The 24372-nt window shown below is 43.9% G+C and overlaps 1 protein-coding gene across 1 annotated transcript in view; it reads left to right on the top strand.

Moving 5' to 3' along the window:
* The window catches only part of EHD3 (EH domain containing 3), a 191159-nt gene that overhangs the window by 153629 nt on the left and 13158 nt on the right, over window positions 1-24372 (top strand). The window contains exon 4 of the mRNA XM_069233807.1: window positions 14739-15151. Coding sequence (XP_069089908.1) covers window positions 14739-15151 — 413 coding nt within the window. The remainder of the gene's footprint in view (window positions 1-14738; window positions 15152-24372) is intronic.

The raw sequence follows: 24372 nt of genomic DNA, 5'->3' as shown, positions 1-24372 counted from the left end.
ATGCCTTCTGTGCAGTGCTCTCATGGCTTCAGGTTTTTCAAACATTTCATTTAAACGGACCAGAGGGGCATTGTCCTACATAGACGAATCCACATTATGGAAAACATCATACATCCCCCTGTCCCCCAAAAATACTTCAGTTGATTGGATATTATGGTTAAAATTCAAAACTTTAGGAACACTTAAAATTTACACTTACAGTTTGATACTCACTTGCTTATAATATCAATGATCCCAGTAAATCCGTCTACCAGCCCCATCGGAATCACGAGAATTGTGCTGCTACTGGCCTTGCGCAAGGAACAGTAGGTTGTGTCTAGCTGCAATTGCCCCATGTAGTTTGTCACACTTGCTTGCTAATAAATGATGTTTAAGTGCATTTGTGTAATGGGAAATGCAAGACTACAAATCCCAGAATGCAAAGTGTCGCCCACGATGTCGGGCTGCTTGGCAGTGTTCCCTGTGCTTCAGGTCCCTTTTGCTGCATTTGTGCGGATGGTTGAGGTATTAAATATATGCTGCTTATGTTGTACTTGTGTTTGTATGGGGTAGGATAGACCAAGTACGTTTTGTGCTGCGTGGAAATACATGTCTCCTGCCTAATCCGAGGGCAATAATTGCTGTAACCGTTAATAAATTATATTGAGAAAGGGTTCTCAGTCAGTTTGTGAAGCCGGTTTCTTAGTCTGATTTTAATTTTTATTTTTTATATACATTACCAAAACGCACAACTATCTCACTTGAAAAAAATACAACGTGTGGCATGTGAAGCCCAAACGAATAAGGAATGTGTGAACTTCACGGTGTGAGCAGGCTGTTTATCGCCTCTGTACTGCCTGAAGGAAGTCTGCCTGCTGCTAGTTAGCACACATGTCCTTTTTATAAAAATATAGATTTCCTGTTTACCTAGAGAACTTCCTCTAATACTGCACTTAATGGATGCTTGTCTTCTATTAGTCCATTTTTTTTTAAATATACACTGTATATAAAATTAGGGATGCTATTTTCCATAGCAGTTTCGTTTAAATTGATTAACATGGTTTATTTTTGTATTTATTTTTAATTTCCATTTTAGGCTTTTACTTCCTGTGTTTATTTGCCTTCCCACTGTAGAGTTGTTACCTCTGGGTAACAGGAAATCACACGGGAGCACTATGTACCAAGGTTATTTTTGTTATTTATCCTGGAGTCCTTAGTCTCCTTAGGATATATATATATATATATATATATATATATATATGTATGTGTATATATATGTATGTGTATATGTATGTGTATATGTATATGTGTATATATATATGTATATATATATATATATATATCTTTAGAGGTCATCAAGACGGCAGGGCTGACCTTTGGAAATCCTTCATGTGTAAAGGTGGATATTCAACTCGTATTACATGTAGTTAGAGGTGCAGACTTAATCTTTGAAGAAGTGCCTTCTCTGTTTTCCACAGTAAGTCCTGAATTGAGTGTGGAGGCTCCCTTTAATCTGTACCCAGGATGTTCTAACCAAAGTTTTATACCCTTTATGAGGTCTTTTATTTAAAAAAAAAAAAAAAAAAAGAAGAAGAAACGTAGAGCTGAATGCTTGAGGGTGGCATTGTAAGGTGTGCATATATAAGCTTGTCCGGGAACCAAAAAGGAATATTTGCAGGAATTCCCCTTTATGGACATCTTAGACCTAAGCTTTTCCACATTTTAATACTTTCTATTGGTTGTGAGCCCAACACAGGTAATATAGGGTATTTTGCATATATTCTCATGATCGCATAACCCTAATAAATAAATAATGTTTGTTCCTCATGCTGTTTAATTCCTGTATACGTTATCTCATGCTGAAGGCCATGTAGGGCAGGAGCTACCTACAGTCTAGGGAACAAATGCATATTCTAAGCCACTTTACTGCTCAGTGTTCTAAAATCATTATTTTAAAATGCATCACCTGGTCACCACAGACTGATTTGCAAAATCAGGATTGCCTCTGCTTATGTTAGTAAAGGTCTAGAATACATATAAAGGACACCAAGACGTGTTATTCTCATGTCTTCATTAGTCCTTTTTAAACAGTCCTGGCTTCCTGAAGGTGAATTCAACCACTAGAATTTCAAACTCTTGATTAGTCTCGTCCGAGCTGCATCTCTGGTGTTCTGCTCTTCTCTGTATCGTTTTCATTCATCCAGAAAGTAACACAATTTTTACTTTTTAAAGCATGCACTCTAACAAATGATAAATTAAAAAAAGGTCAATACTTCTTCATGGTTTATAAATCCTACCTAAAATGTATTGTTTACAATATTAATGGATTAAAGGCTGCATTTTGGGGCTTAATGATGTGATTAGGGATTCTCACCATGCCTAAGTGTGTACTAGTCATTCGTTAGCAATTCACCCTGTGAATGAGTCCTTCAAATACCTAAAAGTCTTGCGTCTTCAAACCCCCGCTTAGAAATACTTGAGACTCCATTCACTTTGTGTAGCTAAACAGTCATGACTCCATGATCTATTTCTCACTTCTATTTTTAGTTAAAAAAACACTAGAACACATATTCACCAACATCAGTATCATTTCTGGAGCTGCCACGTACAAACATTAAAATGTTAAAACTGTCATAAAGAAGCATGTAGATTTGTGTACACCTAGAATTCTTTCTGAAATCCAAATAGGACTAAATTGTTCCCAAAGCCTTAAATTTAACTGGCCTCAGTTAGAAAAAACCCTATATCTGACTGCGCTTCTGACTCTCATATCGTTTTGCTTCTCACCTCATGTAATACAGTGACATGCCAGCTGCGACCCCTCCAAACGCCACACACTCCACCAAAAAATGTCACTCATAGGGCACACCTCAACTGACACACATCCAATCATGCAGAAGAGATTACAATCCGACACGGAAATGCTTGGAGCTTCCAAAGTTTAAGGAAAGGGTATATGAATATCACTGCTATGAAATACAAAACTGTAAAGGTCAAGTGAAGTCATGAATGTAGAGTTATAAAGATAATACACGCACAAAGGATGAGCAGAGCTGGTTGTGCCGCCTTCTTCCTCCATGAGGCAAGCACTGGCCTAGATCCTCCCCGGAGGTCTCCTTCCTCAGTCCAGCTGCCCTAACTATCCTGTCCTTCTTCCCTTTTTCTAAGCCCTCCATCTTCCTCTCTCATCCTTCCTCCTCTCCTCCAGTGAGAATGATGCCACGCAAGGAAAGCTTTACTCTAGCACTCTTGTGACTTTCAAGAAAAGGGCCAACCACACACGTCCACCACTCCCCCTATGGATGCACTTGTTTACTAGCAAAGTGCGTTTGTGAATGTAGGACCAGGAAAGATGAAGACAGGCAGAGGTGGTTGTGCCTCTAACCTCGACCTATCTGTGCAGTGATATTCTGAGAAGAAAATATTCGCAAATTCAACTTCCTCATTGCTTCCATGAACCACAGAGGGTGCAGCATTGCGAATGCTGTGGCCTAGTGTCTTTACACGAGTTAATCCCAGGAGTGCCAGATCTTCAAGTTTTCTAACAGTGCCAGCCCTTTGCACAGTCATGATAGTGTCTGCACGTCATGCATCCGACCACTGTCGGCTCCTCACTGCTCAGTAAGACCAGCCCCCCACAGTGCCCTCAAGTGTAAGTAATGGGTTTCAGCTTCTCACACTGCCCACCGTTGTCAGTGTCTCACTGCTCAGTAAGACCAGCCCCACACAGTGCCCTCAAGTGTAAGTGATGAGTGTCAGCTCCTCAGTGCCCATCATTGACAACTCTTCACTTGCCGGAGTGCCAGCTTCTTACACTGTTTTAACCTTCTCAAAATATCTACCAGTGTCAGCTTCTCGTACTGCTCGCCAGCGCCACATCCTTGTGCAGTCACCATAATCTGCTCCAAACTTAGTGCCAGCTCGTCGAGCTGCCCAGAAGTGCCAGATTTTTACACTTCGTACCTTTGCTAACTCGTTATCCTGCAAACCAGTGCCTGCTTCTCACCCTGTCAGTTTGTGTTAGTTCTCATTGCAGTCCATCGGTGCCAGACTCCTCACCAGCGCCTCTTCTTGTGCTTTACTCGCACTACTTGGGTACTTGCTTTCCGCCAGTATCATCTGCTGGCTTTTCCTGCTGCTGCCAGTTCTTGACTCTGCCTACCACAGGATTCTCCTCACACTGTCCACCCCCACCAGGTCCGCCCACTGACACTAGTATCATCCCTTTATTCACAGTCCTCCAGTGACCCTTCTTAAAGGAGCTCTTTGGATGACCACTCCCCCCTTCTCAAAGTCTGTCCACCCAGTCCAGTGCTCTGGCCCTGCTGCTGGTCTTAATATACAGGAGAACAACAAAAGTCCAACTTGGTATCACTAAAAAGAAAAATCATTACCTAGTTTATAGATAGTGATAATTCTTATCTAATGTCAAACATTTTTTCTTGGACGTAGATACATGCAACTCTGAGGATCATTTTTTCACATTCATACATATCTGAATATAAAGACTAGTAGACAAAACGTAACCAATTATCAGACATGTACATAAGGAATACAAATCACCTTTGCACGCACTTTAGTTTTGCTTATACCTAACCTTCCACTGTAATTATCTTTTATAGATTGTGATCACGCTGGAAGTTTGGGTAATAATCATAAATTGTTACACAGGAGACCCTTCATGATATGTAACAATTCCCGTCAGATGTTCTATAAGATGAATGTATTTTTACAATTTTCAGGTTCTTTTTTTTGTGTTTGGGACACTTTCCCATCCTGATGATGACTGTGGAACTTTGTTTGGGTTGAAACACCTTTGACATTACACCGCACAAAGACTGAGAATTGTGCTGCCCGCATGAAGCTTTATATTTAGCAAAATTCATTATTCTATAAATGCTCCTTGTAATTAATTAATTAGTCTGGTCATTTTTATGTGTACTGCTGTTTCAGTTTGGACCACAGGATTATGTTATTTCTTTCACTTGCACTGTGTGATCACTCACGTCACAGAGCACCACAAAATTGCTTTGTACACCTTATATATATTTTTGACAATTGTATGTGTTTTGTCTACTAATTATTCATAGCTGAATATAAAGCTTGTGAAAAAATCGGGCCTCCACAAAATGGTATATACATATGTCCAAACAAAATTGTTCGTCACTAGATCATTATTATCACTGTCTATAAACTGGGTACATATTTTGTCTTTTTGTGATACATAATTGGATTTGTTGTCGTATATAAACCCTGACCATCTGAGGTTTATGGGTACCTGCTCTGTCTTCTACATATAGTGGACTGTAGTTTGACAACTAAAAGTTACCATCTCAACATCAAGAACTTTTCACCACACAAAAAAGAAAGCTGTTTTTGTCAGTGCTTGTCTGTTTTTTTCCAAGGAACTTTGTACTAAGAGCTGCGTTGTATATATTTTGTGTTAGATTCCCCATGTGTGCGCCTCTTGCACTCTGGATGGTTTTAGCATCATAGTAATCTCAAAATAAAGGCCTGTCGAATAGTGGAGTGACTTAGTTAGTTGCTGGAGAGTGTTTCCTGTGTACAAGTGTTGTTGACATAGCTGCCTGGTTACACGCTTCGGTTTATCACAATGCAACAACTGTAAGCTTAAGGTTGTGTTTACATCAAGCAAAGTTACGTGCCCCAGCGGCTCTGTGTGCACAGACTGGCACACACGGCTCCGCCCCACTTCCCGCCCAGTCGCCATTGTTACAAGTAAATCACCTGCAGCAGTCTAGGAATGGCGTCATCGAGTGAGTCTCTGGCCCGTGCGTGTACTTCACCGCTTCCCCGCAGGCAAGGCCTTGTGTCCTCTGCAAGTCGCGTTCTAAGGGGTCCTTGACACCTCGCCGCAGTAATGCTAAAATGTATGCCCCTGTGGTGTGGGTGACACTGTGCACACAATCTTTGTCACGGCCAGTGGCTTGTGCTGGCTCTCAGTCCCTGGGTCACGTGATCGGATTCCTCGGCCCATTCTCTGTTGTCTTTCGTGTTACTTTATTCTGAAATCACTTTTAAAGCGCTTGGACTCGAAACCTCCATAGCACTGTCAGTCAGACCCATGTAATGCCCAGTGACGCAGGGAGAAGATATATTTTTAGACTGCTGTACCACCAGCCGAGTTTTAAGACACTTGCTGCGTTTTAAGAAACCAGATTCAGAGCGTAGAGCCACAGGCAGTGTTATAGCGCTTGGAGGCGGCTACCAAGAAGTCCTCTCTTCTGTCGTTTTGGGGACCTAGGAAGATGCTGGCTGGCTGAACGAAGGACTTGCCCAGTAGTAGTAAATGCCCCTGTGAGCGGTGGTCATAGATTTGAATATTACTTAGTCTTGGATGGGTACCAGCGAGACGAGACAAAAGCAGAAGAGAAAATATCAAATATAGCTAGGCCAGTAATCGGGCTGGCTACCGAAGATCCACTAATTAAAGCTGATTCATTCGGGTTTTTTCCCCCAGAAGCCAACGTATACATGAAAGTCCTAGTCCATTTGATCTTGGACCTGGGCGTGGACAACTGGTACATGAAAATGAGGTGGCCCTACGCTGGCTGCTTAGCAACCAGTGCTTTTAGTGGACAGTGCAGTCGGCACCCTTCCTTCAAACACGTGTGTGTGTGTAACCTTAACTTTGCATCCTAGGTGTCTGCCTAGTTGCCTGTATGAATTAGCCACTGTTGCTTCCACCACAATTAAGATGCCCTATGAGGCCATGATAGCCAGTTAGTAAAGGGAATTGGTGATAGGAGTAACACACTGCAGTGCAGGTACAATTAGACCACGGCCTTCATTCTGGGAGTCGCGGGACTCCCAATGAAAGAACTTCATACATGGAATACCAATAAGCACCCTTTGGAATGTGGAATACCATCAGAAATCGGTGTTTCTGAACAGCTTTTTTGCATGCGATTCTCAAATCCTGTGCCCTCTTTTGGAGTTAAGTTCTCTTAATTTACACCTAGAGAATTTGTCTCCGAAATATGATAACTTCATAACTGAAGTTACCTATGATGCACACCAAGGAATGTGGAATACCATCTGAAATCAATGTTTCTCTACAGCTTTTGGCTTGTGATTACCAAATTCTGTGCCATCTTGTGGGGACAAATTCTTTCAGCTTTCACCTGGAGGATTTGTCATTGGAACCAGCTGTGGTGTTCTTGCGTGTGGTAGTACCACATGCAAAAATATCATCCCCTTGGAATTTCTGTATCGGCTAGTTACAACTTTTACCGGCCAAGGCCCTGTGGCAGTTTGTGGCCAAGGGTAAAGTGAAAAGGTTATTTAAAATGGGGTATTTGTGGTTTAGTGGTTACATTGCTGATATCAGTACCTGGAGGGCTGGCCGATATTCTAACTTTGACTACGGATGAAACCAACTCTGTTAATCTCCCAGTAACTGACATTGTAAATATGTGTAATGGTATATAATAATACTTAAATGTGTGACGTCACATGCAAAGTAAGTGGGAATATGTGTAACGTAAATGAGAAAAACACTCTGCTTGCAGTTAGTGCTGTCAAAATAGCATTTCCTTCCTTTTTCCCTTCACATCCTGGTTTCTGGAGTCTGGTTACAAGCAGGCCTGCCTGGCAGGAACATGCGTAAATACTGGCTCTCGCTTCTTGTTAGTGCAGACACGCCGATTCACTTGTCCTTGTACCACAGAATCCCGGAACAGGGGATTATTTCCTGCCCCACACCAAAGAGATGTACCAGAATCACTCTGGTATCAGTACTTCCTTGGTGGGGGTGGTAGTGGGGGGAAACCCACCAGATTGTACTGGGCCCCTGAGGGCTTACACACACACACATGCATGCAGTTCGTATTTCTGTTTCCTAATCGCAAACATGCACTTTCCCCTTGCGGATAAAGTGCTCAGTCATTCTGGGGCGCCTGTTGTGTGCAGGCAGAGCTAGTGCCAGCCAGCTGCTGCCTCCTTATGAAAGGGAGGGCAAAGTTTAACAGCTGGCGTCGGTGCACACGTGTAATATTGTAGATGCCTGCAAACTGTGGACATTTTGCAAATTATCCACGGGTTCCTACAATTCTAGAGATCGCCTATAAGTATTCTATTTCTGCCTGAATGTCTAGACAAGGATAAAACGTGTAGAAATATTGGAAAGGGTGGAGGCAGGACTGGGCCAAAGAGGTGGAACCGAACTGGCAGCTGTTAACTAGACTGGCATCTCCGCTGGCGGGGACTGAGGGACTCTTACACTGAGTCTAGCTGGACAGCACCGCTGTTGTGAACCTTCTGTGATCAACAGAAAGAACTTTAGGAAGCCGTACTGCGAGCGGGGGCTAAAAAGGGAAGCTGTGCACAGCCCCGCTGTTGACCTTTTGATCTTTGTCTCTACAAGCTGTGATTGGGCAGAAGGTAGACGTTTGTGTTGTGCTTTTTAGGCCGAGCATTGCAGCGCGCAAGCGCTGCTTTACCGACGTGTTGGTATGTACTTTTAACCACGCCCAACACACGCCTATCACGATCACTTGTTTATGGGCTTGCTTTTCATAAAATCTTTGTTTTAGTTACTAGCTGCTGTACGTTTGTCCCTCCTTAGGGCAGTTTTGTTACCACCTAGGCCATCGACCCCGTTACATGGAAAATTGTACGATTGCTGATAACTTTGACTGCGAGCAAACTTCTTTTCCTTTTGTCTCTAGCCTTCACACTCACGGGGGTGCTTTGAATCGGCTCGCTTATGTCAACTGTTTTACTTTTTATTTTCAGTTTGTGTGGCAAGAAAGTTAGCAATTTACAACGCTAATAGCTCTAACTCGAGCAAGCACAAGACCTATTGCATTGGAAATGCTTGTTTCTTTGCGTGACGTGTATGCTCAGAGCAGTATGCCTGAATTGGTTATGGTGAAAAAACCATAACCGAGTTTGATCTGTTTATTATGAAATGTTGGAGGAAGGGCTTGTAGCCTTTTCACAGTAAATGTTAAAGGGCTTAAGAGTGAATTGCTACACTGTGCTAAGACCTCTAAGCAGTTTTTTTTTTTGTTTTTTTTTTCACCTGGAATCTCACACACTACTGTTTGAGGCAGGGTTTTTGCTGCTGGCCTCTTCCTCTGACAAACCCTGGGGCAAAACAATTTCCACTGTGATAATCTGTATTAACATTGTATATTTTTTGCCAATGTAATTGTGTTTTATGACATGCCACTGAAAGTTTGATCTGTTAATATGAAATGTTACGAAAAAAGCAGTAGCCGTGACTTTTTTATTGTGAAAAGGTTATGTTAAAGGCAATAGTCCTTCAAGGGTTTATTATTACGCTGACATAGACTGGTATTTTAGCTCTTGGAACCTCACGTTATGCTGTAGTCGACTACACCGGCTGACAAACCCCAGGGGTTAGCACTGTGACTATCCTTGGTAGGCCAGCTTAAAAGGGGTTGTATATTTTGCCAAATGTTGTTTTCCACAGGTTTGTAATTTTATGAGTGGATGCCTCACAGGAAAGCCTGCGCTCAGTACATTAGGCCTTAATTTGTTATAGTGACAAGCCAATTCTGGGGCTTCATTTCTGATTGGTTCACTGGTCAAAGTTTTTTTGTCCAGTGCTAAAAGTCTGATCCGTTTATCATGTAAAGTTAGAACAAATGGAAACGAGAGAATTTATTTATTCTGAAAAAACAAACCTTTAAGGGTGGAATGTTGTAACACTGTCTTAAAGGCTTTAGAAAGGTATTTTTATTACATTGAATTTCACCCCCTTTTGGTGTTTGTTACCGCAGTGCGAATCGTCTGCGACGGTAGCTGATTCTCACTGCGGTAATCCCTGCTAAGACTGCCTAGAGGGGGTTTTATATTGTTTTCCTAACTGTAATTAAAAAATGTTGTTGTGGGACTAACCTTGATGATTGCTATGTGGGAAATCTTATGCTCAGTAGAGAGCTTGAGTTGCCTATGTTTATCTGCAATCTCTAGGTCTGACTTCGTTCAATTATGTCAGATGCTACAGGTCTGATCTTTTTATTAAAAAAAAAAAAAAAATGCCAGGGTCAGTAGAGCTGACATTTACTGTGAAAAGCATATGTTAAACTTTAGGCCTTTAGGGCTAAAATGGTCTTACCTTGTGTGTAGGCTATGCACGATACGGTACCAAGATGTTTGTGTTGTGCAAATTTGTTTTTACTTGCTTTTTTGTTTTGTTTGTTCCGAGCACATGAGAATTTAAGCCACTGCATTTTAAGTTCTATTTGTGTTCTTTTAATTTATCTTGCATATCTGCGTTTGTTTGTGTTTAATTGTTGATGAGTTAAAAGAAATAAACGTGTAGTAGGTTTTCATGCGACAGTAACCCGCGGCTCCCAAATTTGAGCTGAAATGTGTGCGCCGGCAGAACAGATACCGTCCATATTTGAATTAGCATCTTTTCTTAACATTCAGGATTACTGAAAATAAATGCAGCCAGACCTCCTTTTCAATACATTTTTGACGGTGATATAAAAAAAAGTTCTTATTTTTAAACATTGCTTTTGTAGATTTTGCCTCCTCTGCTACAGAACTGTTTAAATATTTCTGCAGATTTTCACATTTATACAGATTGGGAACGCCCTTACCCGGCTGCATGCCTTAGTTGCCGGCTTCCAAGGGAAATGGGAGTCGTGTGACTCACGGCTGTAGAGCCGTTTCTAGTGCTGAGTCAATACCTAGGGCTGGTGCCAACGCGCGTGCATTTTATCTGTACTGGGAGTAATAGCTCATAGTGTTCTTGCACTGCATGGAGGTTGGGCAAATCATGACATTTTGATATAAAGGTCCTGCTTATTTCAAATAAATCTTGATAAGTAACATTCATGTTACAGTTGCTTGCCACAAAATGCAATTTTCTCTTTTAAGTGATGAGGCAGAGGTCGGTATGATGGACCTAGAACTCGGGAGGGACGAAGGTGGGGTGTGTGTGGGATAAGTCATTCCAGATATTCAGTACTGAAGGAGAGTGTTTTGTGTCCAGTGCATGGCAGGCCTTGATTGCAGAGGTAGTGTGTGAGCAGACTGCGACCAAAGCTACGCGAAAGGCAACTCGTGTATTGATGGTAAATTGGAGAAGGCCAACTATGCAAATAATCCAAGTGGAGCTTGAGAGCCCCCTAAAGGTCTGTAGCACTGAACCCACCCTAGTTGTACTAAATTAGATCGAAATGCCTAGATTCTGGCTCTTTCAATGCTCCCAGATCGAGGCCCTCCACCCCCTTGTTTAGTGGCTAGGCCATTCGAACTTGCACTGTAGCAAAGCTGATCGTCCATGTCCTAACTGGTTCCAGAAGCAAAAAGGCAATAAACACACAGTACACGATTACCACTAGAAACTGGGCAAAATTGAAAATTTGACCCTTGCCTAATACATGTAATTTTCACAAAAAGTATGCAAAGTTACTCTTATCTCCAAGCTGCACTTGGCTAGTATATTCACTAAAAGTTTAATGCAGAGAGACATAACTCATGTAAACAAGCATTGGCAAAGCCAAAATGTCGCAGCAATCTGAGAGCTTATAGGCGTTGGCAATGTTAATGCATTAGTGTTTATTAATAAAAACGGCTCAGAGCCGTACACAAATGCAGTGGCCATAGAGGCAGCAACTAGGTTGTCTACAGAAGTACTTTTGTACGGACCGAACTAGTTTTAGATATCTGTTGGCAACGACGTTGCTTCTAGTCTGGCATGTTACCGGCAGAGAGAGCTGCTTAGAGAACAAAGCGTCCTCGGTTTTAACCTGTGTGCTAAAAAGTAATAAGGTTGATGCATGAGTTTTATTGAGGTTTATGTCAGTGTGACCATCTTAAAATGTTGAAAAAACGCATAAGCTTTCAAAAGCCTTAATCAGCCTCAAATAAATAATTAGATTGACTATTTTTGTGAAGGAGGGCGAAGCGCACACACATGACCCAAAAGCAGAACATCACAGTTTACTCAACAGTTGGAGTGGTGGCAAGCGCCGAACAAAAGTACCTTCAGGAGTACGCCGAAACGGCGCTAATAAAACACGAACACTCAACATGTGTCACCCATTTGCAAAAAATTTAAAAAGTAGTCCCTAAACCATGCATTAAAAATGGCCGCTGCATATGCTAACAGCAGTTGGCTAGTGCTCTCGGGGAGGGCTAAACAATAGAGAGGCATGATGCATGTATGCCCTCGACAAATGGGGACAACGCAAAATGAAGGTGCCAGTAAATGGGAAGCCTGTGGACTGGCTGTTACCCCATAAAGTAGATACACTATGGGCCTGATTACAACTTTGGAGGAGGTGTTAATCCGTCCCTAAAGTGACGGATATACCACCAGCCGTATTACGAGTCCATTATATCCTATGGAACTCGTAATACGGCTGGTGGTATATCCGTCACTTTACCGTCACTTTTGGGACGGATTAACACCTCCTCCAAAGTTGTAATCAGGCCCTATGTCTCTTGCTAGACAGCGCATGCATGCTGTCTAAATCGGAGTCTCTAAAAAGGAATGCAAGATTCCTCTGGGAGACTCATTGGAGCAGAAAATGCCCCTTTGTTGCAGTGGGGCGCATTTCTACTCGAGCATGTCTCTTTCAAGAGAAAATTACATGACAGAAGTGGAACTAGCAAATAAAGAAAAAAATATAGAAATCTTTATAACGTCATTATTCCATGTGTTCCGCAAATGTAAAATCTCTAATTTATTAAAATGCAGTCACTGCTTAGAAGAAAGAATGATACTTCAAACTGCTCTTTAAAATAATAATAGGTCCCCTGACAACTGCGCTGTTCAAGTTATACCTAAAAAAATTTTTTAAAAAAAATCACATCTCATCAACCTTCAGGGCCTTTTATATTAGATGCCTGCCAAGGCCTTTTATTCCTTCCTTCCTCCCTCTTTGATCTTGGTCTGTACTATTTCCCACTTCCCCTTTGGTGCTACAGACCACAGCGCTACTACCAACTTCTATTCACAGGACATGGCCAAAGTATACCTCATTACACCTGCCACATACTCCTTTCCTGCTCATTTACCCTTCGACGACATACCTGTTGTACCTGTGCTGATGTTTTTTTTTAGGTTGTGCTTATAAGATTATATTTTGGCACACGCACACACACACTCACACTCACACACACTCACACACACTCACACACTGGCATCTGCCTACCCACTACCGTCCCATGTTTATGCTTCTGTCAACAGTCATGGCTAACTTTTTTCTCCACACTTGGAAGAGGGTGTCGTCTTGACCACCTCCCTGCCTCATCTGTCCCTCTTGCCATCACCAGTGCCCATACCTTTTATAATGCCTGCATGGAGGTGCTGTGAGTTTTAGCAGGCCTGCCCATCAGTTGGATTGGCCATGGCCTACTAGCCACATACAAAAGTGACCAAAAATGGCATTTGTAAGTGATCGCTAATCATACCAAATGGAAGTACCATAGAAGATGTATCCAGAGATGCCATTTTTTGCAGGCCCTACCCCAACCATCTTCTGCCAGCTTCTGGCATAGAGGCAAAGCACAAATGGAGTAAGGAACTGGAGTTGATGGCTGTGGAAACGCATGGATATTTCTGGAAGGCAGTATGCAGACATTATTAGAGAGAGCTGATATTTGTATTTTGGGTGAAAATACATTTTGGAACAGTGCATGCTGGGATTTAACGGTATAAATATTTAATGTCTCATCTTATATGTTTTACTTAATGGCAGATGACGGGTGGTAATTAACCTGCATTTCTAACTGTTTATTTCATCCCCTTTATCACTAGACCTGAGAAAGTAGTTCTGAGGAAAGGGCAAGTAGGTGGTGAGAAGGCAATAGACTAGAAATAAAACTAAAAGTAATTAACTCTCAAAAAACAAGGCTGAAATAGAGCAGGCTTATATACAAAATATGAATCATTTAGGATCATGAAGCGGCCTTCTGTTTACACATTGATAATGTGTTCAATCCAATTTCCTTTAAAACGAAAATATAATTTCATTTGTATTTCTATAAAAGTTCTTCTAAAAAGTCTTATCTGTAAAGAAAATCATAATGGTACTGATTCACAAAACAAAGTTTACTAAGAGTATTTTCACCTACTAAAATGAGTAATCCACAGAAGAGCAGCATTAGCTTGATCAACAAAAAGAATGAACTTTATCAAATTAATTAAAACTAAATTAATAAAAGCAATTGTTTTTTTTCTTTTGTTTTAAACTAATATCAGAAGTCTCACTTCATTTAGAAACTCAAGTATTGTGTTTGTAGGGAAAATTGACTTTATCACAAACCGCTTGACAAAGTAGCTAGTCATTTTTCCTTCAGTTACAAAGGCAGCGAGAAGAGATCTGTGGCGAGAAAACTTATAAAAGAATGCACTTCAGCATCCTTGGTCATGGGCAAGCTCCTGGGACCTGTAGCCAAGTTCTTCTTCTTTGCGTTCTGAACACGCAAAGTGTTTGAACATTCTACACCATTCCTCCTTCATTCTGTAAATCGTATTGATGCACATCAATTGAACCTGGTTAAATTACTCAGAGGAAGTGTATGTTACAAAAGTAGTTAATCACTCCCACTTTTCTGAAAGTAGGTAAATCCTTGCATGACCCCTGCCCCGCTATTATTTTGAGTAGGACAGTTTGACATATTGCAATACTGCCCACGTGTAACCCTTACTCCTCTGTTGTGTATGCAATTACTAATGGAACAACTGATGTACTTGGCAAGAAATTACCCGTAACATTCGCCTGTGTCTTTTTTGTTTCTTTCACCAGGTTACGACTTTGCTGCTGTCTTAGAATGGTTTGCTGAGAGGGTGGATCGCATTATACTTCTCTTCGATGCCCACAAGCTGGACATTTCGGATGAGTTTTCTGAGGTCATTAAAGCCCTCAAGAACCACGAGGACAAGATGAGGGTGGTCCTGAACAAAGCTGACCAGATCGAGACCCAGCAGCTGATGAGAGTGTATGGTGCCCTAATGTGGTCCTTGGGGAAAATCGTCAACACCCCTGAAGTGATACGGGTTTATATCGGCTCCTTCTGGTCCCACCCTCTACTCATCCCTGATAACCGAAAACTGTTTGAGGCTGAAGAGCAGGATCTGTTCAGGGACATCCAGAGCCTGCCACGCAATGCAGCATTGAGGAAGCTAAATGATCTGATCAAGAGGGCAAGACTGGCAAAGGTATTTTGTTTATTTATTGCATGATCACACTGTGTGTAGTGTAGATGTTGCCATGTGGCAGGCTGCTGGGGAAGGAGATAGGGGAGGGCAAATGCTCTGGCAGTGGCATCATGCTTAGCTGTGGCTGGGGAATATTCATACTTTTGAGACCTAGAGGGGTGACTAAGCAATGACGTTCTGGTAAAAGTTGACGATGGCAGTACAGAAATACCTGTCCGGATTGTGCTAAGGAGGTGAATTAAAGTTCTTCAGGGCCACAAGTTAACTTTTCTCCTGCGATGAAAAATGTGTATAAGGTTAAATGGTGCATTTTATAGAGCGTTTCACATAGTTTAAGGGAAAAAGCCATGGATCGAGAAGGGACGCTCACAGACTATATGAATACTTTAATAATGTGCCAACCCAGTCCAGCGCACAGCATAGTAAGGGGGAGTTTTAAGGTGTTCACGCTCCCTGCGAGGATTTGTCAGATGTGTTTCCAGTCAGAAATGTGGAAACTCAGCACTTTCAAAAATATCTCTAAAATATATGAATATAATTATAGTATAATTGGAATCCAAATAATTGAAAGTACACAATAGAACAAAACGCAATACTCAACGGAAATTGTAGTGCAATAGAATACATTGATTACATGTGAATCTCTGACTTTTAATGTTGTGGTGTTAATTGTGATCACTAGATGATCACAATCTTGCATGCGGAAACACATTACCGTAGCAATATCGTTATGTTGGATGGATTCAACGAAGTTTGCAGACATACATTGTCGGCAATCGCTGATTGTAATGTACAGTGTACAACACAGTAAAATTGTTAGTAATGTTCATGAGATACGTTGATACTAAGTTGTGAACCTTTTCTTTTTTGAGACCCTCATGCTCAAAAATACTTGAAAGCCAGAGGACACAAAGCAAACCCAATGTTGAGTAGTGTACCTCCTACCATCAAAGTAACACAACGGGTGTCTTTGAGTTCTGAAAAGTGTGGTACAGTATCCCGGGAGTTCCCTTAAGATGCTAGACCCCCAACGATGCAGAATGGAATGGGCAGGTGAAAAGTTGAGAGAGCGCTCACCAGGAAGACACCCTTACGCTCACCTGCAGTGGTAACAGTAGTTCATGAGACAGCATATGCCACAGATGGACAGCCTTCTTTTCGAGACACACTAGTTTGCCAAGATGGCCTTAATGCCAAAAGTGCTCAAAATATTTCAGGTAATAGCTGCATTATGCTATATGTGGGCCTGATCATGCCCGCGTTGCCCTTGGCTTGAGTAGAAGTACCATCATGCTAGTGCCAGTCAAGAGATGGGCTTCATAATGGGAAGGATACTCCTAATATGCCAAGGCTTAGCAGCACCGTTTTTCACTGAATTTATTGGGTGTACTAATGTTGTATCCCTTTGTATTGCTTGTGACTGCCCTGTAGGCCCAGGATCCCTAGCCCAGTGTTTTCTGGGATGGACTTGCAGCTCTTTCTATCAAATCGTGGGGTACTTTCTGCCACTGCCTTTTCTAGTATCCTTGTTCTAAATATCTCCTGGCATAGTCTGACCATGCCCAGGGGCCATGGGCTTCTCTTCTGTGATCCAAGCACATACTCTTCAAGACAAGGTAATCTGTCATTTTAAGTCTTGTTGGAATTCAAATTTATTCTCTGCAGATTACCTCTTGTGAGGGGAAGTCTTTAATGGAGCTGAGCTACTTGGTATAGCGTAACCTTTCTGAACCTATTTTTTTTAGAGTAAGATGGTTGCTAGAAATGGGGTCTCTGGTTGACAGTCAGTTTGCGCTCTGTCCAAGCAGGGACCCTCACTCTAGTCGGGGTAAAAAGATACACACTTGGATAACCCCTGCTCACCACTTTGTAGCTTGGCCAGGCTTATCCCAAAGGCAATGTGTAAAGTATTTGTACCAACACACACAGTAATACAGTGAAAACACAACAAAATGGACACCACGCAGGTTTAGAAAAATAGTAAATATTTACCTAAATAAAACAAGACCAATACAATAAAAATCCGACATGCAAAAGTCAAATCTTTACTAGTGTAAGATTAAACACAAAAATAGTGCCTAGAAGCACAAATGCTGCAATTTGCTTTTATCGCTGCGTCGTGACAAAGTAGTTTCCCATAATGCAATGCCACTTGCGCCAGTCACATAGTCACAGGGACCTGCAGGTACAGTACCTTATGCAAAATTGAAGAAACAAGCAGGTCCACGGAGTCGGGGAGCGAAGTGTCACTGGATCCAATGCAGGGCAAAGGAATGGAGGCGTCGATGAGAGGCAAGCGCTTCGCCGGAGTTGGGTGTCGCGAACGTCTGTACTAATACACTCCGATCTCATGAGTTTTGGGGATGTCGGCAGCTGCGGCGACCTTAGCCCAGCGTTGTCCGTGGGGTCGTCGCGGTTCACTGAGATCCATGGCTTCAGGTGCATGCGGCGTTGCGGGCTTTGTGCAGCGGCGTCCTTTGCCAAGTTGCACGGAGTCGTCCGAAGTTGTTTTACGTGGAATTTGACCAGATTTCACTTCAAGGGGCCCAGGAACTGGAATGGAAACACCTGGCAAGCTAGAGTCTGCAGCAAGTGAACTCAGAGACTGGTTGGTGAAGTCTTTGCTGTACCTTAGACTTCAAAACAGGAGGTAAGCTCAATCCAAGCCCTTGGAGATACCTCTCAAGCAGGAATATACCACAAAATCCAGTCTTTGTCCCCTTTCAGGCAGAAGCAGCAACTGCTGGCCAACCCAACAAAGCACAGTCACAGTCACAGGCAGATGGGCAGTACTCCTCCTCCAGCTCCTCAGCTCTTCTCCTTAGCAGAATTCTGAAGTAATCTAAAAGTCTGACGTTTTTGGTCCACCACTGATGCCCCTTCTGCCTTTGAAGTTTGCCAACTTCAAAGGAAAGTCTCTGTTGGTGACAAGATCTTGCCTTGCCCAGGCCTGGCTCACACCATGGGGATGGAGACTGCATTGTGTGAGGGCAGGCCCAGCCCTTTCAGGTGTAAGTGACCACTCCTACCTCCAGCCTGCCCTAGATGGCCCATTAGGATATGCAGGCTACACTCCAGCACCATTTGTGTCACTGTGTAGTGGAGATACAGAAACAGCCCAACTGTCAGGCTGTCAGTCTGACCCAGACAGGGAGTACACAAGCAGGCAGAGTCACAGAATGGGTTAAGCAAGAAAATGACCACTTTCTAAAAGTGGTATTTTCAAACTGACAATCTAAAAACCAACTTTACTAAAATGTGTATTTTTCAATTGTGGGTTCAGAGACCCAAAACTCCATATCTACCCCCAAAAGAAAACTGCACAAAAGTTATTTAAAGGCAGCCCCATGTTAACCTATGAGAGAGATAGTCCTTGCAAAAGTGAAAACCGAATTTGGCAGTATTTTACTGTTAGGACATGTAAAAACACACCAGCCCATATCCTACCTTTAACATACACTGCACCCTTCCCAGGTGCTATCTAGGGCCTACCTTAGGGGTGCCTTACATGTATAAAAAGGGAAGGTTTTTGCCAGGTAGAATTTGGCAGTTTAAAAACCGCACACACAGACACTGCAGTGGCAGGTCTGAGCCATGTTTACAGGGCTACTCATGTGGGTGGCACAATCAGAGCTGCAGGCCCACTAGTAGCATTTGATTTACAGGCCCTGGACACCTCTAGTGCACTTTACTGGGGACTTACTAGTAAATAAAATTTGTCAATCGTGGAAAAGCCAATGACACATACAATTTATACTGGGAGCACTTGCACCTTAGCACTTGTCAGCAGTGGTCAAGTGCCCAGAGTGACAAAAACTGAGTCCAGCACACAGTCAAAACATGGGAAGTAGAGGCAAAAAACACAGGTGAGACTATGCCAAGGATGGGAGGTCTAACAGAGGTCTATTTTCCTGCTCCTTCTCCTTTAGCCATTATTTTTCCCTTTTTCAAAGCTGCTGAGCTCCAGCTCCCATACAACACATTCCTGTGTGCCTTCCTTCCTCATCAGTTTACGCATTGATGTTCCCTAATGTGTTCCTGATCATTGCAGACCCAGTGTGCTCTCCTGAAGATAAAACGAAAGATGGAGTGCGGGACCCAAAATCTCTGGCTCCTGGACGTATTGTGTGTATTGCAGGCTACTGTCAGTGCACATAAACAATTTTATGGCTGCCACTCTCTAGCGTCCCTCCCTCTGGGAAAAGCACTCCCTGGGAAGGACATTTGCACGGTGACATCACTACTTACCTGCAATGAACTATTACAAGAGTTTGGTGCTTCATTTTCTTATAGATTTTCTTTCTGGAACGACAATGTTTCTGAAATAATAAAATAGAATATAAAAGCAATAATGGATCAGACACGAAAGCAATATTCGACCTATTACAGTAAATCTGTATCACTCACTTTATTCTTCGAAAATGCTCAGACATGTTTATTGTGATGCTTGCCTTCTTCAAAGAGGGAGCCCAAGTGTACCCAGCAGTGCATTTCATACTCCTGAGTGATTTAGTGTCATAGATGGCCCATGTTGAGAGCTCTCTAGCTACAGCTTCCAACTCTTTACTGGCCGCCAATCACAATTCTTGCAGCAAATACATCTGAATGGATTGTCTGCCTCAGTGGGAAATCCTTTTACCTAATTCACTAAGACAAAGATAAATGTTTCAAAGCGAATCCCAGGAAGACCAACGAGCCTGTTTGTTGAGTCAGCATCAATTTATACAGTGAATTAGTTTGGCTCTAGTCCATTCAGACATCACACTATATGCCATAGATGGGAGACACTGTGCTGAAATCAGAATTTCTGTCTGCAATAACTGTTTCCTATTAAACCCATAGAAGTGAAAACGTCGTCAGTCATTGTCTGTTGAAATGCTACTTTGGCAAAAGAACTATATACATTGGTTCTGTTTTGTATTTGTTATTATGGAGCAAATAGTTGATCGAAATACATATTCTAAACAGCACAAGAGAAATACAACACAAAACAGTAAACCTGTCCACCCCCCCAATAGAACTATGAGGTGGAGAAACATAGACAGTACACACCCCACCCATGGAGAAGAAGAATAACCGAATTAACCCCCCCCCCCCCCCAGGAGTTAAATAGAAGGGTAGATCACAAAGGCGCGTACAATTCATGCCTAAGCCGGACACCTTAAAACCCGATACAGCCCATAGCGGGTGCAAACTCCTAATAAATCAGATACTGAACCGCACGACGAAAGTGCAAGTGCCCTAACCCAACTTAAGGTTTTTGTAGAGTTACAATCCCTGCAACCCATCGATAATACCCTGATATGCAGCAGATTATAAAATTCTACTAAGGTGCGGAACAGTGGCCCTTACCAGACCACATTGAGCTGTGAGAGAGCGACCCAAGCCTCACAAAGTGCACAAGCTCTGAGATCACTTAGTCCTCCACCAATCCACTCTTAAGAGGAAGCTGTCATCAGAAGCAATGTTACCAAAGTTAAACAATCATACAGGGGCTCCTTAAGTTGTGCACATAGCAGGACGAACCAAGTACGCCCACCTTTATAAAGAGCGTGTGCCATCAACCGTGCTGAATATCCTGTTGACCCTTATCAAGTGATACCCTCCGGTGTATACCGGTAAGCTACTGCGCGGTCCAGTCATCTAAACCAGTCAGCGAGGGGAGCCCAAATCCACACACCCTGCTTCCTAGCTCTCCTACCCTTCCACCAATATAGTGTTTTTTCTGGGTTGTACTTATTAAGAAGCCGAGAGTACCACTGCTGGGCAGTAGGGGCCCGGTATTGAGCCAAGCAGCTGCTATAGCTAATCTTGCTACTGCCATTGCAACAAAAACAAAGTGAAGCGCCACCCTTTCTTCCTGCACGCTGCTGTCTACCCCGATTAGCATCGGGGGACGGGGCGAGAATGTCGATCCTTTCACCAAGCACTTCTTCTAAAGAGATCTCCACCTCCCCTCTGAACAATTGTAACTTCCCACGTGAATTAGACATATGTTCCATATCCACTGGGGCCTCCCTACAGACGGGACAATGATCATCCGATCTCCTGCTCCATCTAAATAACTGTGCCAGGGTATGGTACAGATTGAACACCGTCATAGTCTTGACTTTTTAGAGTTTTCATTAACAAAACGTCTGAGGCTGAGACCCAAGGATCTCTGAAAGTCCACACTCGTACCACCTTGTCTACTTGATCACCTTTCGGCCTGTTGCTGTACATCATCTGGAACTGCTTCCAACAAGGCTTTATAGATTTCCCCGGTCCTAGCCACCTGGGGTCCATTTATACATTCCAGGAGTTGGATTTTGCTGACCGAGAGCTGCCTAAAACCACGCTTTAAAATGAAATCCCTAATTTGCAAGTAGTTAAAAAAAAAAAATACTTTCTGATGGATACAACTACCTGTGGATTCCTCACCTAATGAATACTCCCATGGCGCCAGCATTCGACGGAAATCTTCTTCCTAGCTTCTGCACGTCGACGAGGACGTCACATTTGCCCATGCGACGCTGTCTGACGTCATACAGGCAATAAGAGGTCCTCGCCGACGTCCGTTCCCTTTTTTCCGTGCGTTCGAAACGGTTATCTTCGAGGGAGCTACTGTTGCTTTCGAAGTTGGTGTTTTTTTCTGCTGCGTGATTTTTCTCTGAGGTTACTATGTCTCAGAGGAAGTCTGGTTTCAAGCCTTGTCGGGAGTGTGGGGGCAAGATGTCCGTTACTGACCCACATTCGGACTGTTTATGGTGCTTAAGCTCTGACCACGACGTCGTAACATGTGATTCATGTCAACACATGAATCCCAAGGCCCTAAAAGAGCGAGAGGCTAAACTCTTCATGGCGAAGTCGAAAAGGAAGGAGAGGAAGCTTCATAGGAAGTCCTCCTCGCCGAAGTCTCATCGGCGTCCTCAAGACTTCCGGCGCCGTAGGTATTCACGGCGCCATTCCAGCAAAGAGAGGTCTCGATCGAGGTCGCCTTCGGCTCGGCGTCGTAAGACTTGGGAAGTCAGTCCCACTGTCACTCCACATCCATCGACGCCGTTGCCTTCTCCGGCTTCACCGACTTCGCCTGGGCAGACTTCTTCAGTGGTTGAAGTGACGCAGCCTCAGGTGTTCTCTCCGGCGTCGGGGTCGCCTTCGATCCAGGCACCCTAGTATCCGGCTTTTCCTGCCCCTGGAGCCGATAATACTGCATTTTTGAATGCGATGTATACCATCTTCCAGCAGATGGCTCCAGGAGGTGCTCCAGCTGGTCCTTCGGGGCCGTTGGCTTTCACCTTGGGTGCTCCGGCGCCGCTACGGCCAGCACCCTACATGCCCTTTCTCCCCTTAGGGAATGTGAGCTCGGTGTCCGCTCCGGTGGCCCCAGAGGTTTCGGCCCCGGAGGTTTCCATCCCGTCGACTTCGGGGTTTCGACCAGTGACTCCGACAGGACCATCGGAAACTCCGAGACGCGCCTCTCTTCATCCGGCTCCTACCTCGGCGTCGAAGCTGCCTGTGGCGCTGGACATGGCGTCAGATGGATCCGGAGATCGGCGTCGATCCTCGACTTCGGCGGATGCCATGTCGACGCCGCGTATTGAAGAGAGGCTACATTCTAGGAGGCGTGCTCTCCGTCTCTTGGAGGAGCAGGAATACCAACGGGTCTTGGAGGAAGGAGAGATTGAGGATTCTGGCGAGGGTCTTCATGGTCTGGATACAACTAGTGGGCTGGATACTTCCCCTGAGTGGGACTTGTCATCTCCAGGAGAGTATACTGAGGAGGCAGCCACTTTTCACGCTGTAGTAAGGAAGGCAGCTAACTTTCTTTAACTGCCTTTGCCGGTAGCGGAGGCGAAACAGAATTTGTTGACTGAGGTCCTACATCCGGCCTCTACTGCAGCAGAGCCTCTTTTACCATTCAACGAGGCTTTGCTTGATCCCGTGTTGGAGGTGTGGAAGAAGCCGGTATCTTCATCGGCTGTTCATAGGGCTGTGGCCAGGAGGTATCGGGCTGCACCATCTGACCCTGGCTTTCTGTCCAGACACCCTATGCCGGAGAGCTTGGTGGTCCAGGCCTCCTGTTCTTCTAGATCTGTGCCTGGATCTTTTCTGACGGTGCCGGGAGATAGAGACTCCAAGAAGTTGGACTCACAATCTAAGAAAATATTCTCGTCCTGCAGCATGGCGTTCAAGTCCACTAACGCGACATGTATCTTGGGGAGGTACATCTATGCTCTTATGGACGAGATAACATCATCACATACGGAGCTTCCCCAAGGACTTTTGAATATCGTCTCGGATGCCCAGGCTGCTGCAACCCAGGTTATCCAATCTGGGTTGGATACGACCGACTCAGTGGCTAGGGCGATGGGCACGGCTGTGGTTGCGAGGAGACAGGCTTGGCTTCGCAACTCAGGGTTCTCTGCGGACGTGCAGTCGACCCTGTTGGACCTCCCGTTTGATGGGGACAAACTTTTTGGAGCCAAAGCGGATTCGGCCTTGGAAAGGTTTAAAGAAAGCAGGGCCACAGCCAAGTCATTAGGACTGCAAGCCGCTTCTTCTGCCTCCTCCAGATTTTTTAGGAGGTTTCGTGGATTTGGACGTGGCTCTTCCTCCTCTTCCTTTCGGGGGAGATTCCAGCAACCTGCCTCTTCTCTCACCTTCAGATCAATTAGAGGGAGGGGTAGGGCCCGCACCAGGGGAGCCTCTCAGCAGCACTCTGCCTCTTCCTCGTCCTCTGGAGGGGTGCAGCAGGGGAAGCAGCCTTAGGCTTCCACTAATTCCCACTCCTTCCTCTCCTGTAGGGGGAAGGTTACTGCATTTTCTTCACAAGTGGGAAGCTATTACATCAGACACTTGGGTTATCAGCATTGTGGGAAAAGGCTACACCCTTCCCTTTCGGGAGTTTCCACCCCCATCCCGCCCATCTTATTGTTTAAAAGAACACCTCCTGTTGTTAGAACAGGAGGTTCAAGTCCTCCTTTTAAAGGGCGCAGTGGAGTTGGTTCCAGAGCAGGAAAGAGGTCGAGGTTGTTACTCGAGGTACTTCCTGATTCTCAAGAAGGATGGTCGGTTGAGACCAATCCTGGACCTGAGGATTTTGAATTGGTTCCTCAAACAGGAAAAGTTCAAGATGCTGACCCTAGCTCAAGTGCTTTTGGCGTTGAACAATGGAGATTGGATGGTGTCTGTCGACTTGCAGGATGCTTATTTTCATATCCCGATACTCAAGTCGCACA

The sequence above is a fragment of the Pleurodeles waltl genome, chromosome 5 (genome assembly GCF_031143425.1).
Source record: "Pleurodeles waltl isolate 20211129_DDA chromosome 5, aPleWal1.hap1.20221129, whole genome shotgun sequence".
In the NCBI taxonomy this organism is placed as follows: Eukaryota; Metazoa; Chordata; class Amphibia; order Caudata; family Salamandridae; genus Pleurodeles; species Pleurodeles waltl.
The sequence above is the reverse complement of the archived record's forward strand: the minus strand, read 5'-3'. Positions and strand labels throughout refer to the sequence as shown.